Source organism: Trachurus japonicus, chromosome 13 (genome assembly GCF_045865225.1).
Source record: "Trachurus japonicus isolate A0001 chromosome 13, Traja_1.0".
Classification (NCBI taxonomy): domain Eukaryota; kingdom Metazoa; phylum Chordata; class Actinopteri; order Carangiformes; family Carangidae; genus Trachurus; species Trachurus japonicus.
In genome coordinates, this window is record NC_140919.1 from 29,418,848 (window position 1) to 29,442,961 (window position 24,114).

Below are 24,114 nucleotides of genomic sequence, written 5' to 3' on the forward strand. Positions count from 1 at the left end.
AGCTCAATCTGACAAACGATCCTGACACGAATCGTTTGTCCTCATGTCAACACTGGTGTCATCTCTGAAGTTTACAGCGTTATTTCTTATGATAACCACCTGACTGCATGACACAACAGTTTACAGCTCACAGATTTATTCTTCTGTGTTCATACAAAGCTACAATAAATCACACATGTACTGTAGCCTACATGAGAAAATACACCCAGAGGCCCTAGAGGTGATGTGGATTTCAAAAATCTTTATTAAAAAACATCTTAGGTTATCTGTCTTTGAGTGAATGAGTGCACACTCTACACTGCTATTCCATTCGGGGTAGTAGCCTACTTTCCATAAACATAGGCCTATCAAACAAACCTTTAATAAAAAAAAACAAAACAAGTGGATTATTTATTTATTTTTAAGAGGTAATAATTAAACGTGGTTTAAGGTCGTACTGTGGTGTAAATGTTAGGCTACTTCAAAAGGAGAAAAAAAAATGCTATGAGGTTTCTTGTGAAATCACACAGGTAAGAACACAGAGGGAAAAGGAGGAAGTTTTTTTTTCTTCCCTTGATTGTAAAACTTGTTAATGCACAGTCTATATGAGTAACACCCCCCACCCCCCAACACACCCCTCTCTCCGTCGCTCCCTCCCCTCTCCAGGAGCCGTATTGAGCTGTGGGGTTGGGACATTCCTGGTTTGACGACCAGCCTCGCCGCTGCCATGATTTGCTGAGCAATTCGACACTGGCTTCAAAGATGAGAGAGTAGAGAGAGAGCGAGAGAGAGAGAGAGAGAGAGAGAGAAAGGCAGCGGCAGAGACGGAGACCGTCAACTTACAATAACGGAGACACTGTGTGTGCGTCAGTGCGTGTGTGTTCGTGTGTCTCTGAATGCACCGGGCTGGGACTTATCGCCTTTATCTCAACACATGGACTCCAAAGTTCCCCGGAGAAACCTCTCCGCCACCTTCAGTCGAGTTTAGACCAAGGGGAGTTAGTCGCACCTTGGCCCCCGAAGACTGCGCTGCTCCGCGGGTCTGAAAAGTCTGTTTTCCACCCTCCTCCACCTCCGGCTGTTTTCATGTTTCACCCGTCGTCTCACACTTTTAGCCCATGTCTAATGGAGGGCCCCGTACGGATTTGCCACCAGAAGAATGCGTCTTGCTGCTAACCCACCCGACGGCTCGCAGCTTTTGCCCTCCTGCAAGAGAGGTAAGGAAAGGGGAGGCGGAGAGAGGGGAGTCCCGGGCCGGCTGCCTGCCTGCCTGCCTGCCTGGCTGCCTGGGAGAGGGGCTGGGGGCTGGGGGCGGAGGCTTCGGTGTGCGCACCAGCTAGGCCAGCGGGGCTCGTCTGGAAATAACAAAAGAAAACGTGGCGTTGAAAGAGAGAGTTGTTTAAATAATAATAATTAAAAAAGTTTATGAAACATTACCGAGCTTTTCCCTCAACTTTATACAGTGGTGAGAGCGGGGAGCGCTCAGCACGGGCGGCTGGAGCGGAGCGTACGCGCCGGCAGTCTGGGGAAACGGGGGCGCCCGTGTACGGAAATTAATATTATAGCCGATGTGTAGCTACACCATGAATGAAGCGTCCTCATTAAAGACGCAGTCTACTCCTACTGTAAACTATTAGTTTTACACGGTACGTTTGCTCCGTTTGACCTCATTATAATGTCAACACTAAAGTTAAAATGAGGAGTCAAAATCAGTTGTTTTACAGTTTGGGTTTAGTTGACTTCGGGCTTCTTCTTTGTTGGATTATAATCTACAGACAGGGGGAAAAGGGGAAATCCTCGCAGCAGACTGAGCAGCTTTGTGTTTTTAGTAAAAGACAAACTCATCCCAAACAGCATCATTATCCAGCAGTTTGTCTTGTGTCTGTCTGCAGGGGTGACACAGCTCGGCTCCGTTGTCCTGAGAGCTCAAGAAAAATGCCTAAATATTTGTTTGGTAAACAGCGACACTTCACTCCAACATCCCATCTGAAAACAGATGGCCTGAGGCCTCGTTTTTTCCAACTCTGAAACATGAAAGAACATTTTTAGAAATGGAATATATGTCCCTCGGTTGACACATTGGTGCCACAGTCACTAAAAGGTGAAAATGGACTTGAGTTTGTGAAACATTACTTTGTTCTAAAGTTGTACTTCTTTTTGAATTTTTATTATGGCTCCACTTCAGGAGCCAACTTTCTGCCACAGTGACCGCTGTGGCAGAAACATGGTGGCTTCGACTAATATTTGAGGTAGATTTTTCTCTGTCTGTCTTTCTAAAGACAGAGTCGTTATTGTTTTAGATAAATCCCCCTGAGGGTGTCATAAATGTTGGTTTGGTAAATCCATGTTAGTGCAGCTCTGAAGTTTGGAGAGTGCACAAATCACTGTGCAAAGCAAACAAAAGCAACTGTACCTGTCTGTATGATTGAAGGAGTTATTATTTACTCACTGGGAACATAACCTTGACTAATTTTTTGATTTGGCATAATTGTTTTGGTGCCTTACTCAAATGTTAAACAAAACACCAGAAAGAAAAGTCAAGTTTAAAAAGTCAGTTGACAGAAAAGAAGCTGAATATTATGGAGATTATCAAACAGCTTTTTTTCACCCTGTTGGTTCAGTTTCACGTGTTTCCTCTCGATGTGGAAAATATCCTCAGAGCAAGAAAAAGGTTTGATTTGAAACTCAAAGTGGTTGCTAACAGCTCAGGCCTGAGTGTGCAGTCGTGTGCATGAGATTACTCTGCTCAGGTCTGGTTGGGTTGTGATCTGCTCTGCTGCATTTCAGGAACTTTGAGGATGACACTTTAAAACTTGTAGTTTTCATTCATGGACAAATGTTTAAGGAAACTATACAACTAATGCACATTGTTAGAATGGATTTTAATTTCTGTGGAATACAAATAAATCTAGTTAAATACTGATAATTTGCTAATCACACCAAAACAATGCAGCCATAAATGTAAAATACAACATAAATGCTGAGGATTGCAATGAGAAGTTTCAGGTGTTGTCGAATAGTATAGTTTGTATACTGTATGTGTATGTATATTAGGCCTATAGTATGGATGTGGCTGCAGAGAGTCATTTCCTCTGTGTGCTCTTCACCCCTATCATCAGAACTTCACAGCGACTTTTGTTACATAGGGGCGACTCTCAGAAAACTGAACACTTAAGAGTTATTGAGAACAAAGTCCTGGATCCCTCTCGAATGCATGACATCCAGTCAGGGGGACACACATGGCTGCTCGCAGATAAAACACTTTCAAGTTCAAACAGTTGCTCATGCATTGTTGCGTCCATGGGGGACAAGAAGACACTTCCGATGGCTTTCAAATCCTTTCAGTGCTCCCCAATATTGGGTGAGCTTTTGACAGGGGGCAGAGAGAGATTTGCTCTTTGTGTTCAAGCTTGGGCGCTGACGGGCGTTCACTTTAAAGGACGTTTCCTCCCTCAGGTTTTGGGGCTGAGTCTGCTTGAGTTTTCCTTTTTTAGTTAAGGTGTTGTAGAGTTTTCCTGTGGCCACTTTCCCTCAGCCTGCCTAGTTTTAACTTTATTTACTCCACAATTTCCTCCGGTACCTTTCTGCCTCGCTGTAACCACAGAGTGTCCAGTGGCCTCACTGTATACTGGTCAGTGGAGAAACTGCTCTCGCTGCCTCTTCATCACTGGTTTCTATTGGAAGACTTTATTACACTTTTATTTTGAAAGACTGACAAATCTGTTTTCTACAGATGCTGTCAGATGCTTGAGATATTTAAAAAAGGGCATCATGCAATCTATATTAATCATTTTTAGAATGAAAACAAAAACATGACTCTTTATAGTGACAAAACAATCCCACGAATCCACACTACATCACTAACATCTGCTTTAACATTAAAATACATGGTGTATTTTTACTGCAACTGCCCATGTTGTTAATGTGTGGGATTTTCCCCACAGCAACTATGTATTGGGGCCATGATTGAATCAGACAACAACAGTCTCAGAATCTTTTTTGTTGTTGTTGTGTTGTGTTTTCTCAGTGCGTTTTTTGTGACTTGTAGGGAAATTAATAAACCATTAGTGGCCCGGCTCTTATCAGACTGAGCCGAACAAAGCACAACTGCCATTAAGCGAGTTTGAATAATGTCTGAGCCATTAGCGTGCTCGCTAATGATAAACACATGTTGCTGTAGGAGAACTATGTTAAGTGGGCAATTTGAATGTAAGCATGTGTAATGATACCAGCCCCTGCTCTCATAATGGCTCTCCTGATTTCTCTGATGGAGTATTATAATCACACAGCCGCATGTGGAAGGACAAATAATCATAGTGAAGGTAAAACCAGGAAGTCAGGCCGTCGGCAATTAGTCCTTTAGCTGAACAACAGACAATTAACTAACACAGAGGTTGAGAAGTGCGCCATTATAAACAATTGCTGGTCAGACATGAGCATTTGCTACTTTTTCTGTATTTTATTTAATTGTTAATTATAAATCTTCAGGGTCTGAACAGTGTGTTTGTTTTAACCTGTCACTGTGAGCTCAGAAAAAACTAAACAGTTCATCAGTCTATTGAAAGATTTGTCCAGATGGAAATGTCAGTTGCAGTCCTGCTTCTAGCAAGTGTCAGAGGTGGATAAGTGGATGATGTCTATGTGAGGTGAGTGTGGTGGGAGAGGGCGTGTCCACATGGGAGACTGAAGTATATTTCGAGCACCTCCCACATTCTCCCGCTTTCTAGGCCGGACAGATTTGAGGCCAGGCTGTAAACCTCAGCCCTGGCCTTAAGCAAATGGAAGTGAATATGAAAACCTAAATCACAGTGCGGTTCGGTTGTTTATTTGGTTTCGCGCTGTGATCTGTCATATTATTGCTCCAAAAGATCAACCTCTGGCCGAGAGAAATGTTTGGAGAGTCATAAAAGAGGATAAAATTTCTGGATTTCAAGCAGCCACCTTATTTTTCATCCTCCTCCCAATAGTTTGACCGCTGGAATTAAGTCTCACTCATTTCTCTAGATCTCAGATGGCTAATCCATTTCAGCCTCTTAGTATAATAAAGTGGAAGTTAGTGTATTGTATTGTCGACACTTAGCCCTCCAAGCTATTCCCAAACTGTAACCTGGCTTGTTTTTAATTCTTGATACACTCCCTCTTTTACTCTCATTGCTCAGAGATTAAGTCATACTGCAGCATTTTCTAACTCTGGCCTTTTACCCCCTGAGCTTCAACTCCCATTCATTAAGGCCAGACACATAGCTCAGGCACCATTAGATGGACAGAGGGGAGTTTTGGGCAGCTCGCCAAACAGCCCCCATGTTCAAGGAGCCCGGGGGGTGCTGATTGACAACACCCAGCAGCCACGGGCAGGGGGTCGATGGGAAAGATGGGCAGGTCAGAGACAGAATTTGAGTTCTTGCGACTGCTGGGTTTGGTGAGTGCACCCTGCAGCTGCAGTGCTAACAAAAAAGATTTTTTTACTTTTCACCCTCGGTTTCCCCTCCCTAAATTTATTCTAGGGACAAGCTGTGAGTGGAAATTGGATAAATTGAGGCTGTGTTGAAGTAGCCACGAAGGCAAATGCAGTAGCCGAAGGTGTCACTGGTGTTTACACGGAGCTGTCATTAGCAGCACTTCTTATCTGCTCTGAGCTCACACTGACATTACTTTAACTACACAACGCATACGTCTCTCTGTGGGACCCCCCCACCCCCACCCCTCTCTTCCTCATTTCTTCCTTGTCCCCCCTGACTCTGACAGATGATCCAAACAGCCCAGCACTGACTCGCTTTTGCTAGGAGAGCATGTTGCTCCAGGAGGTTACAGATAGGCTGCATGCTTCCTCCGGCACAACTCCTCGCAAAGGTCAAAGGTGAGCCAACTGTATAGCTCCGTGTATACACCTGCTTTCAACAGATGGTAGTGTTGAGTTTCTGAAAAATTCAGAACCTTGAAGGACCTGAAACTGGATAATGACTTTCGGGAGATTTGAGAAATAAAATGAGAAACATCGGGGCGTAATTGTTAAGACAAACAAACAGTTTTTGGAGCAGCAGAAACAGATGTTCCAGCCAGCCACTGAAATGCGGCGGGACAGAGCCGCACGGGCTGGAGATGGGCAGCCTGGGCGAGGAGGTCTGCTTCTTCTCTGGAGATGGTTTGTCTTCTGTTCATGTAACTGAAATGCAGCCTTCAACTAAATATATGTCTGTGTTCTTAATATGATAAGGGAATGTAAACCGGCACCGCACACGCACGGGCGCTTTAAGGGAAAACACACTGTCCAGGCAGCTGCAGATAATGAAAATACCTCTGCAGCTGAGATTGTTTGACACATCAGGACACAGTGATATAGATTTTTTACTGTAGGAAAAAACATGATTATTTTCTGAAGCTGTCAGACTGATGGAAAGACCAAAAGACTATGACACACTGCAGAAAAGGTCCTGGGCCACTTTGAAACAAACTGCAAGTCCTTTTTTTCCCCCCTCTTCTGGCTTGAAGTGTGTTACTCTCTCTAGATGCCTTTTATTATACGCTCATAATCATCGGATGGCGCACTTGTTGGCTCGTGTAGCTGTAATATATGTGCCTTAAACATGATGCAGAACACCACATGTATGGGAGAGAACAAAAAGTTCCCCAGGAGGCTTCAACGTGGCACTGGGAGTACATGGCACTCGTTTCTCTCCAAAAACAACTATTTTCCTCATAATTGTCAAGCAAACGCACGATGAGACCCATTGTTCCACAGCTCTTATTGTCTCCTGTAGCTTTTTCCTTTAATGACTCCGCCGGCCTCAGGGAAGATTTCAGGGAGTGAACTTATGAACTGGACCCTTGCTGACGGCTTGCACAGCACAAATATTTCAGAACTTGTGAGGGGATTTTTTTTTGTTGCATCCTCAGCGTCTTCCTGTTTGCAAGATTCATTTCTTTTTCCCTTCCTGCGACTGACCCTACTAAATATGCCTGACTTAGTCCGTCGCCTCAGCGCGGGCCCCAAGAGTTAAGAGTCTTTTCTTCTTGAAACTCAGAGCAACCACAGCTTTCTATTTCAAATGTTGAACCAATAAGTCACATCTGACATGGGTTTTTTTTTTTTTTTTTTTTTTTTAGAATGTGTGCGCTGTTGAAAAGCCAGCGCAGGGATCAGCAAGACTATATTAAGGCAAAACTAGTGGCTGGCACTCCCCTCTGCCTGACAAACAGGCTACTTGTTTGAAGGGCTGTTTTTCTCCCAGATCAGTGTGAGGTAGTGTGGGTACTGCTGCTGCTGCTGCTGCCGCTGCCTGCCTCCAAACTTGTGGTTATGGGTGCCGTTTAGGCCGTCCCTCCTTCAACATGTGGCCCCTCAGGGAGCAGTGGAGCCCCTTATTAAAAAAAAAAAAAGATATTCAAAGTGAGCGGAGGATTTTAGGACGTACAGCCAGTCCGGCCTTCTGCATTGTTCTGAGAGTCTGGAGATGGAGCAGATACTCAGCTGTGTGTATTCTGCCTTGATGATAGATGGAGATGCTTTTTCTGATGCCTTGACTGTCAGTAACCAAGTAAATGAAGTCACTGTCATCTGTCTGTGGTGCTCTCACACAGTAGCCAAGAAAACACAAAGCTGCACAAAGGTTGCAGTGAATTAGCATACACCACGGTTTCTATGCTATTGCTGTGTTTTGCTTTTGTCACGAGGTCGTGTTTTTCTTGGCGCCATCCCAGCACTACGTCATCTGCCAAAAGCTCTTCTCACCTCCAGCGCCGCTGCGTTGAGCCCAGCGCTCGGACCCTAAACATGTCGGAGAGGTTTTATGATTTGACCGCCAGCCAGAAGTGGAAAAACTCAGATGATGTGTGTGTGTGTGTATGTGTGTGTGTGTGTGTGTGTGTGTGTGTGTGTGTGTGTGTGCTCGTGTATCGCCACAAGTTTGTTTTGCGATCACTTGATTGCCGCACAACAAGCGTGGAGTGTTACAAGGCGAGACGGATAAACATTTAGACAAACTAAATAAAGCGTTTACACACTCCGACACTCCGTTTGAGACTGCATATTTATCTTTGGATCCTCAGGCTTGTACATACAAGACAGCTGGTTTGTGTGTTTGGGTTTTTGCAAGAGATTTACAGAATTGGTGAAGAAGACTAATTATATTTTAACCTTTTTACATGTGTTTGTTTTTGTTCTGCTGGCTAGCTGTGGAGCTCAGGCTTTTGCAGGCTGTCTGTCCCATAAACCCCCACTCCCTCTCTCCTCGCCCTCTGAATATATGACCATCCCTCCATTATATTTGTAGAGCCATTTATCATTCTGAGAAATGAAAAAGCGTACTTTCTTTTCTCAGGCGTCTCCAGTGACAAACAAAGGGAAAGACAAACACGCCTGCACGTAACTCAATTTAGTTCTGTTCCTCCTAGGTTTTAAATACTCAACTGTGTAAAACAGTTTCTTGTTGGTATTTGTTTGGACTCCCTGCCAATCTGTTTTTGCTGCACATGTTTGAAATTACATTATTTAATATATGTTTTAGTTTGAGAGTGCTTTTGGTCGGTCGCCAGAGACCCATCAGTAGGACACTGAGCAGAAACTGTTGTCTGCGTCTACGCTGCTTGTTGCCGTAGAGACACGAGCGGTGATGGAATCCAGGAGAGCTGGGGAGGGACGGGAGACGGCGCTGAGGGGAGAGAGTGGAAAGGGGTGGGGGGCAGCTGGATCAGCTCACTGCATTGCCCCGTAGTTCACAGCCGGCACGGCAACATTTAAAAAAACACAGAAAGCACCGTCTGGCCTCCCTCGGGGGAAGGTGGACATTTGACAAACTTGATCTTTTTTTTTTCCCCCTCCCCTGCATCAGCGTGTCTTTTTTCTCTCGTCTCCCTAATCGAGGCTGATATCGAGGAATGTGAATCTGTGGCCTCCTCTGCCCCGGTGCGGCGGCTGCACAATCCCACCTCCCCTCTTGCCTGGCGTGATGAATCAGACTCTTGGCACATGTTGGAGATCAGTGTTATAACACACCCTGCGGGCAAAGAGGACCTTCTTGTGCATTCCTCCTTTCCATCAGAATTACCTTTTTCGTTTGAACAGACGTTCCCCTGTGGGCTGAAAGGCCTGTGAAATCAGCCGGAAGGGCCCAGAGAGCTCCGACAATGGGGAAGGGTTGTTAGTTACATGCGCTTTGCAAAAGGTCTGGAGGTGGACTTGTATGGTGGCGATACCCGGGGATCTGTTTCCAGTGTCCGAGGCCGCTATTGAGTTTCGCCCCTGTGGTTAATCCCGCTGTTCAGGACCTTGGGAAACAACCGTACCTCCCCCTACCCTCCCACCCTCCCGCCCTCACCTCTCACAGATTCCCAGGAAAAACAAGACATTGCAGAACAATCTCCAATTAAGATGGGTCTTACATACTGTACCATTCAGTCCCCACTCTCTCTCTCTCTCCCTTCTGTCTCCCTCCCTTTTCTTTCTCCTCTCTCTCTCAGCTCCCTTGTTTGTATCCTCGGCCAACAAGCCTCGGGGCAGAATTAGCGCTGTCTCCCAGGTCCCGGCCCTGGCACTTTGGAAAGGTCGGGCTTTGGTGAGCGGAGGCGTTGGGAGGAGGGTGGGGACGGGGCGGGGTGGGGGGGGGGGGGTATGTGTGTCCATGGTAAACAGGGCTTTGTGGGATGTGACTGTCTGATCCCCAGGGCCTCTCCTTTCATTCCTCCCCTCTCGTCTGGTCCCACACCACGGTGTTGTCGTCAGGGCCGCTAAGACGTAGAGTTCTGGGACCCGCTTGTCCCCGCCATCACCCTGTGCCTCCTGGACTGCTAATGCCCCCCCTCCCACAGACACACAGAGAGACAGCAGTGTCTGAACAGCAGACAGTCCTTCAAGATGTGTCATCATTTGTCCTCTGCAGTCCCACTCAGTTTAAATGATTCCCTCTCTGCAGAGTGTCAGATTGAGTCCTTCTCTCTTACAGATCAACTGAACTCCTCCAATGTGATTCTCTCCTTTATGTCTCAAGAGAGGACAAAAAGCACCACTCCTCTCCACCCTTCTAATTCCCTCAGTTGATTCCAAATCATGTCTCTTTTCTCCTGTTCTCTCCTTTCCTTTAGCTCTCTCCTCTTCTCTGAGTCTGTCCCACTTTTTTAATAACGTCTCGGTCTTTAATCAGAGTTAGGCCGTACCAGAGGCCCTGTGTTTCCACTCATTAGTTTCCTCTGTGGCCCCAGGCCGCCTCAGTGGGCTCACCCAGACCAATAGAAGAAGCCCATAATGGTCCCCTAGAGTCTCTTCTCTCCCGAGGCTCTTCCCAAGTTTCTGGGCCGAACTGAATGTAGTGAGGCTGAATCATCAGTCAGTTTTTGGCAGACGTGGATGCGAACTCAGCCATTATCTGTACGTCTCTATCTGTGAGCCAAATAAAGAGGGAGGAGAAATGAATCGGGGCTTGGCAACTTTTCACCTCACAGTGAATGTTTCACCTCTTTATACCACCATCTCCTTTCACCCCTCTCCCACAGAGCTTTTCTTCCTATTTTCTTGCATGTTTTTTTTTCCCTGTGGCCTCTCATCTTCTTGTTTTGAATATATCTCCCATCTCTTGTGTGTGTGTGTGTGTGTGTGTGTGTCTTTCTCTGTCTCTTTCTGCGTGTCCATTGCTTTCACTCTCTCTCTCTCTCTCTCTCTCTCTGTCTGTGGAGCTGAGGAATGTGTGCGCTGCAGATCCTCTGTCAGTGAGATGTGGGGCGAGTGCAGACAGGTTTGGGGTATAGCATGTGAATCAGCTTCAGCACACATGTCAGATTAGACCATCATACCAGAAAAGACTTGCTCTTTCTCTTACACCCCACTGCTCCCTCACCCTGAAGTCTTTATCTCCAATCTCTTCATCCAATCATTATAGCTCCTCTCTTCATACAGTATTGGATTTATTGGACTTATACCTGCGTTTTATTGATCATGGGAGCAGTTGGCATCAGCCCGTGTTATCGAAATCAGGGCCGCAGCTTCTTCATGTTGTTTGCTGTTGGCTTTCATTCAGCTGTGCAGTCGTGTGAAGCCAGAGAGGCCAGGCCCGGCACCAGTTGTGACCTGTTCTTCCTCTGCCCTTCAGGTCTTTGATGCACCGCCGCGTTGCTTTTGTCCCTGTTTACCCAATATGACAGGGATATGGACCAACCCCCACATGGGGGCAGATGGGGCTTTTAAGAAAGTTCCTGTGGAGAAGAGGCCTAAAAAGACGCACAGGTGGTAACCACCAGTCCACCCCCCAAAACACAAACCCCTTTCCCTTCCCTGAGGGCAGCCTGTCAGTGTGTTTATTTTCTCCTGTGTCATCATTGGGGATCTCTCTTGTCCTACGAGGAAATGGATGGTCCTATTTCTATGTCTGGAGTTTTGTATTACTCCCAAGGATGGATAAATAAAGGTTCTGTGTCTCAACAGTACAGTATATCTCTATCTACTATGGATTCCTCTGGAAGGGAGCGTGACAGATAAAACACAAACTAAGTTACAAAGATCGAGAGAGAGATACAAGCTGTCTAAGAAGTCTGCTGTTTTTTCTCGCTTTCACACACTTAAGCCAGGTGTCAGTCAAACATTCCCAAACGTACACGGGTTAACCCCCGCACCCAGAAAAATAGGAACTTTTCCACTTGAACTCACTGACACTAACCTCATTTATTTTCATAAACTGTCCCTGTGTCTGTGTATCAGCTTTCAACGGCTCAGAGTCTGTTTTGTATGCAGGATGTCTCTTCAATTTATAGCCAGTCCAGAATGGCCATGCATCTCCAACGTAAGTGCAAAAACAGAGAGTAATACAAGATCAGATCTGGGATAGGAGGGGAGGGGGGGATCAGGCACACAGGATTTTTTTCCTTTAAGTTGTATAGTCTGGAGTTTCTGAGGAGAGCAGAGGAGTGAGGGAGTGAGCTGGCCAGAGATCAGCAGTGGACCAGGGGACTGACCAGACTTCATTTGACAGGGACTTCCTCTGATCCAAGCTTTTGTCCGGGCGTCTGCTCTGGAGGAAGCGGGACTTGCCTTTCCATGCAGCCGGGGCTGCCAGCATCGGGACGACTCTCTGCGATGAGGGATACAAGATATCCTCACAGTGTCTGTCTCCAGTGAGGCGGCCTCATGGTGGCGGATGTCAGAGGAAAGCCAAACAGATAAGAGCAGGAATGATGCCCCTGTGTTTCCTCGTTGCGCCAGATCGATGGGGCAGATAGGCAGCTGTGTGTGTGTTTACACAAGGGCACCCAGTCGGAGCTGTGGTGCCCAACGGTTACGCCCACTGGGAGGAAGTTAATAGTTAAAAGTACGAGAGAGAGAGAGAGAGGCAGATAAAGAGACAGGGAGTTACAGAATCAGCTCTGGTTTCTCGTCGTTCCTTGTGCCAATGTGCCCGCGTTTGGCTGTGCATTTTTATAGCACTGTTGTTAATTATTGTAATTATATATCATTATTCCGGCAGAGAGAGAAAGATAGTTTCCACTGATGACATGGGGGCAGTGTACAGGGCCTGTTGCAACTCGTGGGATGGAGAAATGCTCGCCTGCAAGATGTGGGTTTGAGCTGCCTGAATGAGAATGCACACACTTAAACTGGAGGCTGAAAAGCAGGGAATACACCACATGCATAATGTAGTATCTCCAATGCTAACATCAAAATTACAGATTGTCATTGTTCAGTCTGAAATCCGAGCTACTGAGAAAGCAGCACAATTGTTTTTAGTGGTTTTTAATGTCTCTTTAAAGCTCTCGTTTTGTGGGTAGAGTTTGGTAATGTGTGTGTGAGGACAGTGAAAATGTGTGTGTGTGTGTGTGTGTGTGTGTCTACTAGTGGAACAGAGAGCTTGAGGTGAACTCTGGGGGCTGGTCCAGAGCCACTAGACACCCGCTGGTTCACCCTCTCGCTGCTCTTCCCTGACCTTTGACCTCAGGGTGAGAAGGGGGCGTGAGCCCAGGAGCTGGGAGAGTTTATTATTTCCTGCCTCTTCTCTCCTCATCCTCTCATGTTGCCCTCTGTGTCTGTGAGAGAGAGAGAAAGAGCAAGATGAAGAGAGTGAGAATGAGGGCATGAACAAAGCATCTGTGTCTTATTGGTTAGATCCCAGAGGAACAGCCGTCAGCATCACTCACAGCCTGAGTGCTGAAACAGCTGATGCTTGGTGTTCAAAGCAATTCAGAGGTCTAATCTAAGTTTTCCTCATTTCTTTACGGAAAGGGAATCAACAGATGAATGACAATAATCAACCAACCTACGGTACTACAGTCTCGAGAGGAGGCTAAACAAATTGACCCGCTCGATTGTCGAGCAGATGAAACAATGTTTAGGTTGGAGAATGAGGGTTAGAAACCTGTTCAGCTTCACTGATCCCACCCAGACATCATCCTTTTAATTTGACCCACCCCTCAGCCCTGGTCAGCCCTTCCGCTAACGTCTGCGAGCCACCGAAGCGCCAGTGTGAATATCACAGCTGGACAGCCATTGTCCCTCTGGCCTCAGGCTCAAACCCTGGTTACCAACCAGCAACCTGGGATCAAAGCTGGCCCGGATTACTCTTAGAAAAAAGGGGAGGAGGTGCCGCGGTCGGAGGGGGTCGGGGTTGAAAAGGATAGAGGAATGCTCCTAATTACGTGCCCTCCACTCCTTTTCTGTCTCTCACTTTGCCTCTTCTCTTGTCTCCCCGTGTGTGTCTGGGCCTGCACTTCAGGCTACAGTGAACCAATGAGGAAGCAACACAGTGTGACAAGAGAGTGATATTAAGAGTGAGGCGACAGTCTCTCCACAGCCACTCCATTAGCGGGAGATCTCAGCGGCCCAGTGGGAGAGAGCAGGGGGGGCAGAGAGGCTGGACATTCCAGCCTCCGTGGAGACACTGAAGTGGGTGAGAAGAAGGGTCAGAGGAGAGGGTGGGAGGTGGAGATCAAGGAGTGTGTAAAGAGGATGTGTCGTGAAGATTAGAAGGATTGTCGTATAGGATTCATTTGGAATCTACTGGATCCCCCCCGCCCCCCATCCAGTTCAGATCCGCCTCTGAAATCTCCCTCCACATTATTTTGCTGTTTATTCCTGGCTCAGCTCTTCTTCCATTCACGCGCATGCTGTCATGTTTCCTGGCTGAGCTGTGGCTTCATGTGTTTCTTATCTCTTTCTGTGTGTTGCAGGTTTGCTGAACAGAGGAAGGTGTACGTGCTGGACAACACGGCTGCTTGACAGGGGTCAAGGAGCACCATGGACAGTGGCCTAAGGGTCCTCCTGTCCACTGTGCTGTGTCTCAGCCAGTCTCTGCTTATCAGCTGCTCATGTAAGTTGCTGTCCTGTTCTGAGAGAAACACCAAATTTCCTCCAGTTGCTTCGAACATATTTGTCCAACAGTTAGTTACAAAGTCCAACATTGTATAAAGTATGTTTTTTTCATGTCATAAAGCAAGTCTAGCTTTTATTAATACAGTGAAAGTATCAAAGAGAGGCTCACAGCCCCCTCTCTTGTGATTGGCTAACCAAACTGTTGTTACTAGAGCTTCACAGAGGAACCTGAGAAAAGAGATGTAGAACTACACTGAGATGTTTTTTGGTTCTTGAATGACTTGGAAGTCTTATGTATCAAAACTTAAAATAAAATACTAGTAAGGTCCAAAACATGGGGCATTTGAAGTTCCACTGCAAATATTTTCAATTAATAACAGAAAAAAGAGCTTTAATATGACAAATTGATCTCCTCCTTTGCAGGTCTAATCACCCTTTAGTTTTATTCTTTTTATTTCCAGTAGCAGCAAAGAGCTATTGAGCTGTTGTAGCAGTTTAAGAATGAAATGTGTTTTTCAAGTGTTGAAGACAAAAAAACTTATACTCACACTCATCTGGGAAATAAACATTGAGACTAATGTTGCATATCCAGGGCTCAGACTGTTTCCTGCCCCCAGTTGGACAGAAAATCATTTTTTTGCTACTATAAAGTAATAATATGTGACTTTTTAATATGCTTTTCAGTTGAAAACTTTAGGTGTAGACAGATTAAAGAAGCAAAGAGGGTTAGATTCCTTGCCACCACAGCGGAAGAAAACAGGATAAAGACCAATTACCACTAGCAAAAAGGTTTAATTCATAATAGCTAGGTTTTGATTTGTAAGACAAAAACAACACAGTGATTATCATTCACTATTTTATCAAAACCATGGATATTTATTTGGTTTTAAGATAAGAGTTGTGGTTTCCTTTAAGCACCTAATGTTATTTTCAACTAACAAACCATCTTGGACAAAATGACTGATTGAAGACCGTCTCTGTTTGTCTCCTCACCAGCTCAATACCCTTCCTTCAGCTCTGAGCCGACCTCCGTGGTTCAGAGTCAAGGCTCTACAGCTCATCTGCGCTGCGTAGTAAGTCCTCCATCAGCTGCCATTTACTGGCGCTTCAGAGGCCGTCCCCTAGACCGGAACAGCCTGTCCGGTGTGGACCTCAACGGTGGCTCCCTCAAGATCTCCTCCCTTAAGCCAGGCCATGTTGGCGCCTATCAGTGTGTGGCACGCTTGGACCACGGGCCGGCCATCGCCAGCCGTCTCGCACGCGTAGACATGGCAGGTCTGTACACACTTCTACTCACTTCAAAGCAAGTGAATAAAGAAAGAGAGGAAGTTGCCTTGAGAAAAGGAAGGCCATTTTGTGAGTGTTGAACACTTAGAGAGAATGCCTTTCCTCAGCTGCCTGCTGCTGAGTGGTGGAGGGGAAGGAAGCAGTAGGAGTTTTTTACTCGGGCACTCTTCCAGATGCCTCTTGACCGGTATCCTTAATGAGCTGTGGGCTTTCCTGTGTAGTGTGTTATGTTCCTGCTGGGATGCTGCTTGCTGTTGGACACTACACTAAAGGGGTTGACCCTGATCTGCAACTGTATCAAGCTCAATAGAATCACTGACTGCAACAATAAACAAACCTAGCGATCCAACACAAACAGCTCAACTCAAACAGCCTGTTGGCCTTCGTTCCTGTCTGTGCTGAGGCTCGGCGCATATTGAGCATCTCCTTCTCTTCACAGATTGTCCAGTTAACCAAAAAAATAATAATAATTTCTCTGTCTGCCCATGCAGAAATTTCAGAATATGAAGATGGCCGACGGCGGTCATTATCGGTGCAGGAAGGCAGCAACGTTCTTATCCAGTGTCCTCTACCGCACAGCGTCCCTCCAGCTCTCCCTAGACTACGAGTACGAGGGGAGTGGATGGAGGAGTCGACAGGTACGTTTTGTTTTGTCTTTTGAATAATGCCTTCAACCAGAGTGTCTATATAACAATGAGACAATAGCAGTTCTACCTCACTTTTCATAGTCATGATATCGAATATCTGTTGTTCTACTGAAGGAAACCAATGAGTGTTACGACTTGTGATAAAGTTTCTTGTGTTGTAATGTTCTCTGTTGACTTGAGAGAACATTTATTACCTCACAGTTTTTGTTCATATCAATTTAGACAGCACAATTAATTGAAATATCATTGAAATAGAAATAAGACCTAACCTATGTTTTGATAAGCGTCAAATGTGTCACAACACACCATAAATGAAGCTTTGCGGTGCTACAGAGGTAACCTCATATTCTCCAGAGGTAAACAAACAATTTAAATCACATCATCAGTTAGTTTCACGGAAAATCAAATGCAAAAATCGATATTCTCATTGAAACTGTGACAACGCAATGGCAACATCTGCACCACAGCATGACTTTTTCTTGTATCATTCATACATCACACTGGATGTAATATGATTCAAGAATTCATCCTTTGTCTGTGTTAATATTGAAAATGCTGCATCTTTTGTCGTTTCAGGTGACTACTTAGTTCTTCCATCTGGAAACCTTCAGATTATCTCTGTCTCCACGCAGCACCAGGGGATGTACAAATGTGGCGCATTCAATCCTGTTACTGGGGAAACCGTCATGCAGCCTCACGGCACCAAGCTATCAGTGAAAAGTAAGTCAGGTGATGTTTAATTGAAGATTTGCAAGTTTTTTACGTATCAGCAGTTTTTTTCTCGTTATTGTCCACTAACATGGTTTGTTTGTTTGTTTGTTTGTTTGTTTAGATGGAGACTCCTCCTCCTCGTCCTCCTCGTCCTCCTCAGTGCGGATAGTTTACCCCACAGCCCCCAGGACTGTTTTGGTGCAGCAGTCACAGCCGCTGACGCTGGAATGTGTTGTGTCTGGTGGTCGTGCACCAGCAGCCAAATGGTTTAAGTTTGGTAAGGAGGTCACGCCTGGGCCTTTTCACCAACGGCAGCACAACAACCTGGTCTTTGTGATGGTGACGAGGAGCGATGAAGGGAGCTACGCCTGCGCTGCTGAGACTGAGCAGGGGACTGTGATCAGCGCTAACTACACCGTGAATGTTCTCGGTAGGAAGAAAAGACAAGGAAGCAAAGCAGCGCAGAGTCTGTTTGCAGCGGGCGATGGCGGTGAGCTTCATGCTTTTGTCCTGTCGTCCACAGAGCCGGCGTCTGTCGTGGAGGGCCTGGACAACCAACTCGTCTCTCCTGGCTCCTCTGGTCGTTTTTCCTGTGTAGCACGAGGAAGCCCCTCCCCAAACATCACATGGCTCTTCAACGCTGATCCCATCATCCCGTCACGCCGCTTTCAGATCTCTGGATCCTCACTCGTTATTACAGACGTGACACCGCAGGACGTGGGCGTGTATCAGTGTCTGCTGGACAACGGGATTGGTTCGGCACAGTCATCTGCAACGCTTTCGATACAGTCAGGTATTTATCCATTCATTCTTTCCACTGATCTCTTATTTAGGGTTTGGTATTATTTGTTATAGGTTTACAGAACACAGGCAACCAATTATGAAATGTCAAATATGCCCCAAAATGTGACCTTTTGGGGCATTTTTGCCTCAACTAACAATTATTTTCTTTGTTGAGTAACGTGGCAAAAATGTTGATGTTTATTTATTTTTTTAATAAATTGAACAATTAAACCTTTAGTACACATCACAATTTCCTGGAGTCGGTATACATAATTACATAATGTTTTACCCTGCAGAAAATCCTCACATTTGAGACATTGAAACCAAATTTTAAGTTTTTAAAGGTTTTGTCAACACTTACAGTATAATCATCCCCATAATTATGACAGTACAGTAAGGACTTGTGGAGCTGAGTACATTGCAGATACCAAAGGGAGGAGTTACAGAAGAGAATTCATGCCAGAGTTAGAAAGGGGGTTAAGGCATCTCACCAGGCAGGGTCTCGTATACAGTACCTGCGGGGAGTCCTTGCTCCCTGAATGTGTGTGCGAGTGTGTGTTTTTCTGAGGCTGGTAGGAGAGGCTTGGCCAAGGCCGCCCTCCTCCTGAGCCTTGAACTGAGCTTGAGCGTGAGAGTGAGCTTTGTGCACGCCGTCGGGGATAAGCCCCCGGACGCTGGAATGTAAGGAGTAGCTGTGGAGGGTTATGACGAGGACCAGACCACCCAGCTGTCAACATCATACACAACTGCCTTTTATTTATTAACACATCACAACCCTCCCCCACCACTCTCCCCCAAATCCCCCAAACGCTGTACGCCAGGGCCCCATTCCTCAGCTCGGCCCTCTGATTAATACGGCTACATGTGGTACAAAGGGAGTATGAATCAGACAAAAATCAGGACGGTTCGCTGCGAAACAGTTGCTCCCCTTCCCCAGGCGGCAGTAAGAGGAATGAGCTTTGATATCGGTAGCAGCAGACACAAACACAGAGCGTGAAGGACGTGTGCAGCTGAGGTAAACACTCTGAGGTCGGTTTGTGTTGGGTCGTTTTCCAGGTACCAGGCACTGGAGCTTATCAAATGCCCTTTGCATCCAAGGTAAACAGTATCACTGAGGTGTGCAGTCTGTTATTATAATCCACCACAGACAGCAATCTGAAATATGTTTGGATTTATGTTTGGTATCGTTGGTTTCATCACTATAACAACTCCATGCTTTCCTTTATTCAGTGGGATGTACCACTGGGGAGATGGATGCGGTGTCCTCACTCTGTCACGTGATTGGCTTTTTCCTCCTTGTCGTTCCTATCAACACACACTGTGCTTACCTGCTCCCAAAGCAGCTGCACCATCTGGTGCTTAAAATAATATTATTTGATCAGTTGATTGAGATAAATCTAATCAGGAGTTGTGATAATTGATTAGTAGATGTTGTTGAGCAAAATTTCCAAAACATGCACTGACTCCATCTGGAAATTTGGAGATTTGGTCTGGTTTAAGTGACGGAAAAAACTGGACGTCTTTGGTTTTTAGATTAGACTGCAACATCAGAAAGAAACCGTCTTGTCATCCAGGTTGTTATGAATATTAAAAAAAAGCATTGAGTTCTCTTCTAAATAGTAAAGCTCTGTCTAATCTGAGCCTCTTGTCTGTGCTGGTAATCCTTGGTGATTTACGATCACATTTACTCCCAGGTGTTCTCCTCTAATGGACTGACCTTTTTCTGGGAAGGACCTGGCAGCGCTGCACTGTCCAGGTGTAACAGCACTTACCGGAGATATATCGCTTCACTTCATCATGAGGGTGCAGTGGCCTTAATTGCCTCCTGCACCAGTGTGTGTGGAGGAGGAGCCCCGTCTGTGGCTAGGCTACGAGGAGAGGAGAGGGTGTTGGAGGGCAGAGGGAGTGTAGGACATGGTGTAGTGCTGGGGTCTGATTCTCTCCGGTATTTTAATGGTTGGCGTGTGGAATGTGTGGCAGCTGGCCGCAGTCCCAGGATCAGGTCTAGTGTTACCAGCTCCGGGCCTGTTTGTTTTACAAAGTGAACCTGTGCTGTACACACCTAAAACACCCCGAAACTGCACCGAGGACCCTGCAGCGTGAGCCTGTGGCTAGCCTCGCTGTTTTAACCTCCTCATTCGCATGTTTAGATTTCAATATTCAATTATGTTGCTCTTTGACCTCTGTGCTGAGGCTCAGAGTCCAGAAGTCCCTGCTGTCGTGGGCTGAGCTCTGTGTCCTCCAAACGCCTCTGAAAATTTCCACCCAGACTCTGCCAAACTGTGTCGGCCATAATACGGCCAAAACTTGCATGATTTGCCCAGGTGGACTTCTCTGGCTCTGCTGAAGATTTAATGAAAAAAACAAACAAAGCATGATTATGTAGTGCTGCAGCGATCCAGGGTGTTCTTGTTTTTTTATGTAGATTTAAAGATTTCTTCCAAATGTAAAACTTTCCAGTGCTGGCTGTCCCCTGTGGACCAGTTGGGCCACCTCTGTTAGTCACTGAGGAACATTGGTACCATTGCTTCAGTCTTTAATACATGATGCAGCTGCTACATAAATGAGCGTCCATAACTCAGCACAACCAAAAACAGCTTCATGAACTGCTTACAGTTACATTTAAGGATGTAGACAAAAATGTTTTCGAGCTGAAATGTAATAACTACATAACTGTTCAATGCCCTCCATGTCTTTTTTTCAGTAAAGCAGGTCCAAGTTTTGCATTTAGACAGTAAAAGTACCAAAGTCATTGAAAATTGCACACAGCCTGTATTCAGAAACTGAGCCTTAAAACAAGCCATCAGGACTCCTGTAACATCATGATGTCACAGGGCCTTCTCTCTCTGATTGGCTGACACTGACCTGTTGTTACTAGAGTGTGATGTGAAACTACACTGAGATGGTTTTTGGTTCTTAAAACTACAAAGTTACCTTTGAATGGGTGGACAACACACAAGAGGAGCGTATAAAATGGACATTAAACTACCTCAGTAACTAAATCCACTTGGTTGTTACTCACTGGAAGTTTTCTTTGCATTAACCCCAAACTAAAATGGTATCCAAAATCATTCTTTGTGGAGATGTTAACTAGTGTGTAATGCAACTCATTTGATCTAAATACTGAGACATTTTTATCCTGACAAAGAAAAAAAATATTCTTTCACTTATTAAAGCAGAAGTAAGCGATATTTTTGTGTTAATATAAGTCTTAAATAGTTATATCTTCCGACAGCAATCACTTACATAGAGTGTTTGGACCGAAACACGGGTCTGTCAGTCACTCTGCTCTGCTCTGAGCCGAGGAGAAAACTTTTCTCGTATCCTACAAGTTTTATCCAATGAGGAGAGAGAACGGCATGAAGGGCTGTGTGTGCAGCCAATGGATGCGCGTGAATGTGGTGACGTAGGGACGAGGACCAATAGATCCATGACGAGGGCGGGGGCTGCTAACTCCATCGGCTGACAAGAAGTTATGGTGCGTTCAAGGCAACCCGTAACTCGTGTTTTTCCGACCTGTGAAGTCGTACCAGTTCGATCTGGTGCGAGTTCACGGGTCGAAAGTTACGAGTGGCCGTTATAGTGCACTTTCACAGGCAACAGGTCGGATAAACGCGAGTTGCGGGTTGCCTGGAACGCTACAAAGTCGTAAGTCGTGACTTACGGTTTCAAAAGCCTGCCTGGAACGCAGCATTAGCCAAAACGACCGGATCGCTTACTTCTGCTTTAATTTCATTTTGAACTAAAACAACGACAGACTGTTTAAAATGAAAACTATTAAAACAGTTGTGTGATCTATTTTGTTACGACCTCTTATATTGCATTTTTCCTCACTGACAGATCCGGGCTCCACTGCTGCTGTGCTGCCGGAGGCTTCACCATCTCTCCCGCCCATGCAAAGTGACGAGGGCCACGATGATGGCGCGGGCGACACAGTCAGCCTGCCAGCCGACAGGAGCAGCGGCGGTCCAACACCAGAGGCTCCGATCATCATCAGCCCACCGCAGACTCACAAGCCTGACATGTACGATCTGGAGTGGAGGGCGGGCCGTGATGGAGGAAGCCCAATCTATTATTTTGTCAAGTACCGTAAGGTGAAGGAGAAAAAAGTCACATTTCACTACTGTCTTATTGTTGTCTTAAATACATATACTATTTTGGTTTACCTCAAATGCATGACTTTTCCCTGAAGCGTGTTGCTATAAACCAGCTGAGAATGAGCGAATGCAATTAGTTCATTAAATATAGAAGGTAGGGCCAGGGCTGGACCGAGTGAACGTTGGTCATTTCCTTTTTAAAATCCTGTGTTTGCTTCAGTAATAAGTTTGCTCTGACTATAAAACTGCAGCGATACTGGTTAAGACTTTGCTGGCAGCGGGACTCGGTTTTGCTGGAGTTGGAAATTGTGACAGAAATCTCTGAGGCATTGTTTGCGAGGCCGTTCCCTGTCGCCATCCAGGCTCAGAAAGAGACTGAACTGTGGAGGATTATTATTGGCCATCAGATGATAATGTTTTTCTCTGTCATTTTGAATCATGTGTTTATATTTGTCTCTGTGTGTGTGTGTGGTCTTCTGTGTGTGTGTCAGGTCGATGAAATGGGAACAGTGGTTGGGAGCTGGCAGACGGTTCGTGTCCCTGGCAGCGAGAAGACCCTGCGGCTGTCAGAGCTGCAGTCCTCCAGTCTCTATGAGGTGCTGATGGTGGCTCGAAGTTCAGCAGGCGAGGGCCAGCCAGCCATGCTCACCTTCCGCACCGGCAAGGGTCAGTCCAACCTCTGGCTCATGAAGCAAAAACCCTCCAACGCTGTTTAAATATCTGTTATTAGCAGTGTAACATTAGGCTGCTTCTTGTCATATTCCTGGGAATAAGTGACCACTGGAAGACGCCACATTCCACATTTTCCACATTTTCCACATTTTCCACCAAAGCTTCAAGGGATAAGGAAAATTTTCAGCTGCCTCAAACATCAACAGTAAATGTCAGGTTTCGGTGTCATTTCCTCTGAGTTAAAGAGCATCTGCTCATTTCATGACTCAACATTTTGCACTGACATTCAACAGAGTCTCAGGAAGTAATTTATCAGAAAAGAAACATGCATTGTTCACCACCCCCTTTTTCTACCTTGAGAGCAAAGCCATAGAAGTTTACTTTGAGCACTGAACAATATAAAGTCAGCTCACCCACAGTTTGTTTGGAACAAAGAAAAATCAATAACCGACGTAGAGCGGATGATGAGAGAGGCTGAGAAGACATGGATTCAACAAAGCAGTTCAGTTATCACACATAGAAATGAAAAACAATATATAGTAAACAGCCAGGTCCACTATACAATCATAATCCTAAATGCATTCATAATGATCTTTTTTTCTGCTTTTTAGACAAATATAAGAAAGAACAACTGTTGAGAAACCTAACGATAATGCTGCACCACAGCAGGGTTGAAAAAATGTTCTGTGGTCAGAAATATGTCAAACGCTGCCAACAACCATGGATATGATTGTATCCTTAGGGTGGTTGTTTCACAAAATGGTCTGAACTAAAAAAAAAGCCACCCAGTCTAAAAACCAGGCTCTTGTGTCCATGTGTTATGATGTGGCTTCAGACTCACCAGAGTTTGCCAACATCATCTTACTAAGAAATATTTGTCTGATCGTTACAAGTCTGTCTGTGAATTGTTTTGTTCTGAGCTGAATTTATTAATTCACCCACTCTATTGTATTTTCTTTGACATTGATCTTTGTGAAAGATACTTGTCTTAAAATATTTTCTTCACTTACTGAAGTACAGCTTAAATTCAGAAGCACTAATAACTCTAAAAATAGTGAGTACAAAACATTTCAAAATGAGCCTTTAAAAGCTGCCACGTGTAATTCGTCTGCAGCTGAAGAACTAAAACTCTTCCAGGGTCCATTGAAAACTGCAAACACCCAGAAATAATAACAAGAACATGACCTCTGTATCCTCAGTGGAAGCTTCTGCTGCTGCTGCTGCTGCTGCTGTGTTTTTAATCCTTAGTTAGGAATCGGTTTAACGTAATTATCAAGAAGTGTCAAGTGACTGCTCTGTTTTTGGATACACACTCACATCGCACCCTCGTCCAGGAGTTGTCAAGTGGGAACCTGATCCCCGCCCTGATAAAAGCAGAGCAGCTTTGAGAACCAGGGAGGAAATTTTAGATTTCAGAGCCTACATCCGGAGCTGTTCCTTGTGCTTTCGGTGGAATCGATAGCCCTGAAAACCTGTTGAGCCTTGTTTTCTTACTCCCAACCTTTCTTTTTTTCTTTCTCCCTCTCTCTTTCAGAGAAGAGCACCTCCTCCAACAAGAATCCCTCCAAGGCCCCTGTCGTCTCGATGCCCCCCAAAGCACCGGAGGACAAAACCCCCAACACACACTTTGGCGTTATCATCCACGATAGAGGTA

The 24,114-nt window shown here is 45.5% G+C and overlaps 1 protein-coding gene across 3 annotated transcripts in view; it reads left to right on the plus strand.

Moving 5' to 3' along the window:
• Nucleotides 1-535: 535 nt before the first annotated feature.
• Nucleotides 536-24,114, plus strand: part of cdon (cell adhesion associated, oncogene regulated) — a 32,320-nt gene continuing 8,741 nt past the window's right edge. The window contains exons 1-10 of one of the 3 annotated variants that reach the window (XM_085795869.1): nt 536-1,196; nt 14,122-14,261; nt 15,260-15,538; nt 16,042-16,188; nt 16,774-16,917; nt 17,030-17,338; nt 17,432-17,701; nt 21,532-21,785; nt 22,280-22,454; nt 23,995-24,111. In XM_085795869.1, the coding sequence (XP_085651995.1) occupies nt 14,189-14,261; nt 15,260-15,538; nt 16,042-16,188; nt 16,774-16,917; nt 17,030-17,338; nt 17,432-17,701; nt 21,532-21,785; nt 22,280-22,454; nt 23,995-24,111 (1,768 nt within the window). In that variant the 5' untranslated portion in view covers nt 536-1,196; nt 14,122-14,188. Of the gene's footprint in view, nt 1,197-12,276; nt 13,842-14,121; nt 14,262-15,259; nt 15,539-16,041; nt 16,189-16,773; nt 16,927-17,029; nt 17,339-17,431; nt 17,702-21,531; nt 21,786-22,279; nt 22,455-23,994; nt 24,112-24,114 lie in introns of those variants that run through there. The other 2 variants (XM_085795868.1, XM_085795870.1) reach the window with 2 other exon arrangements.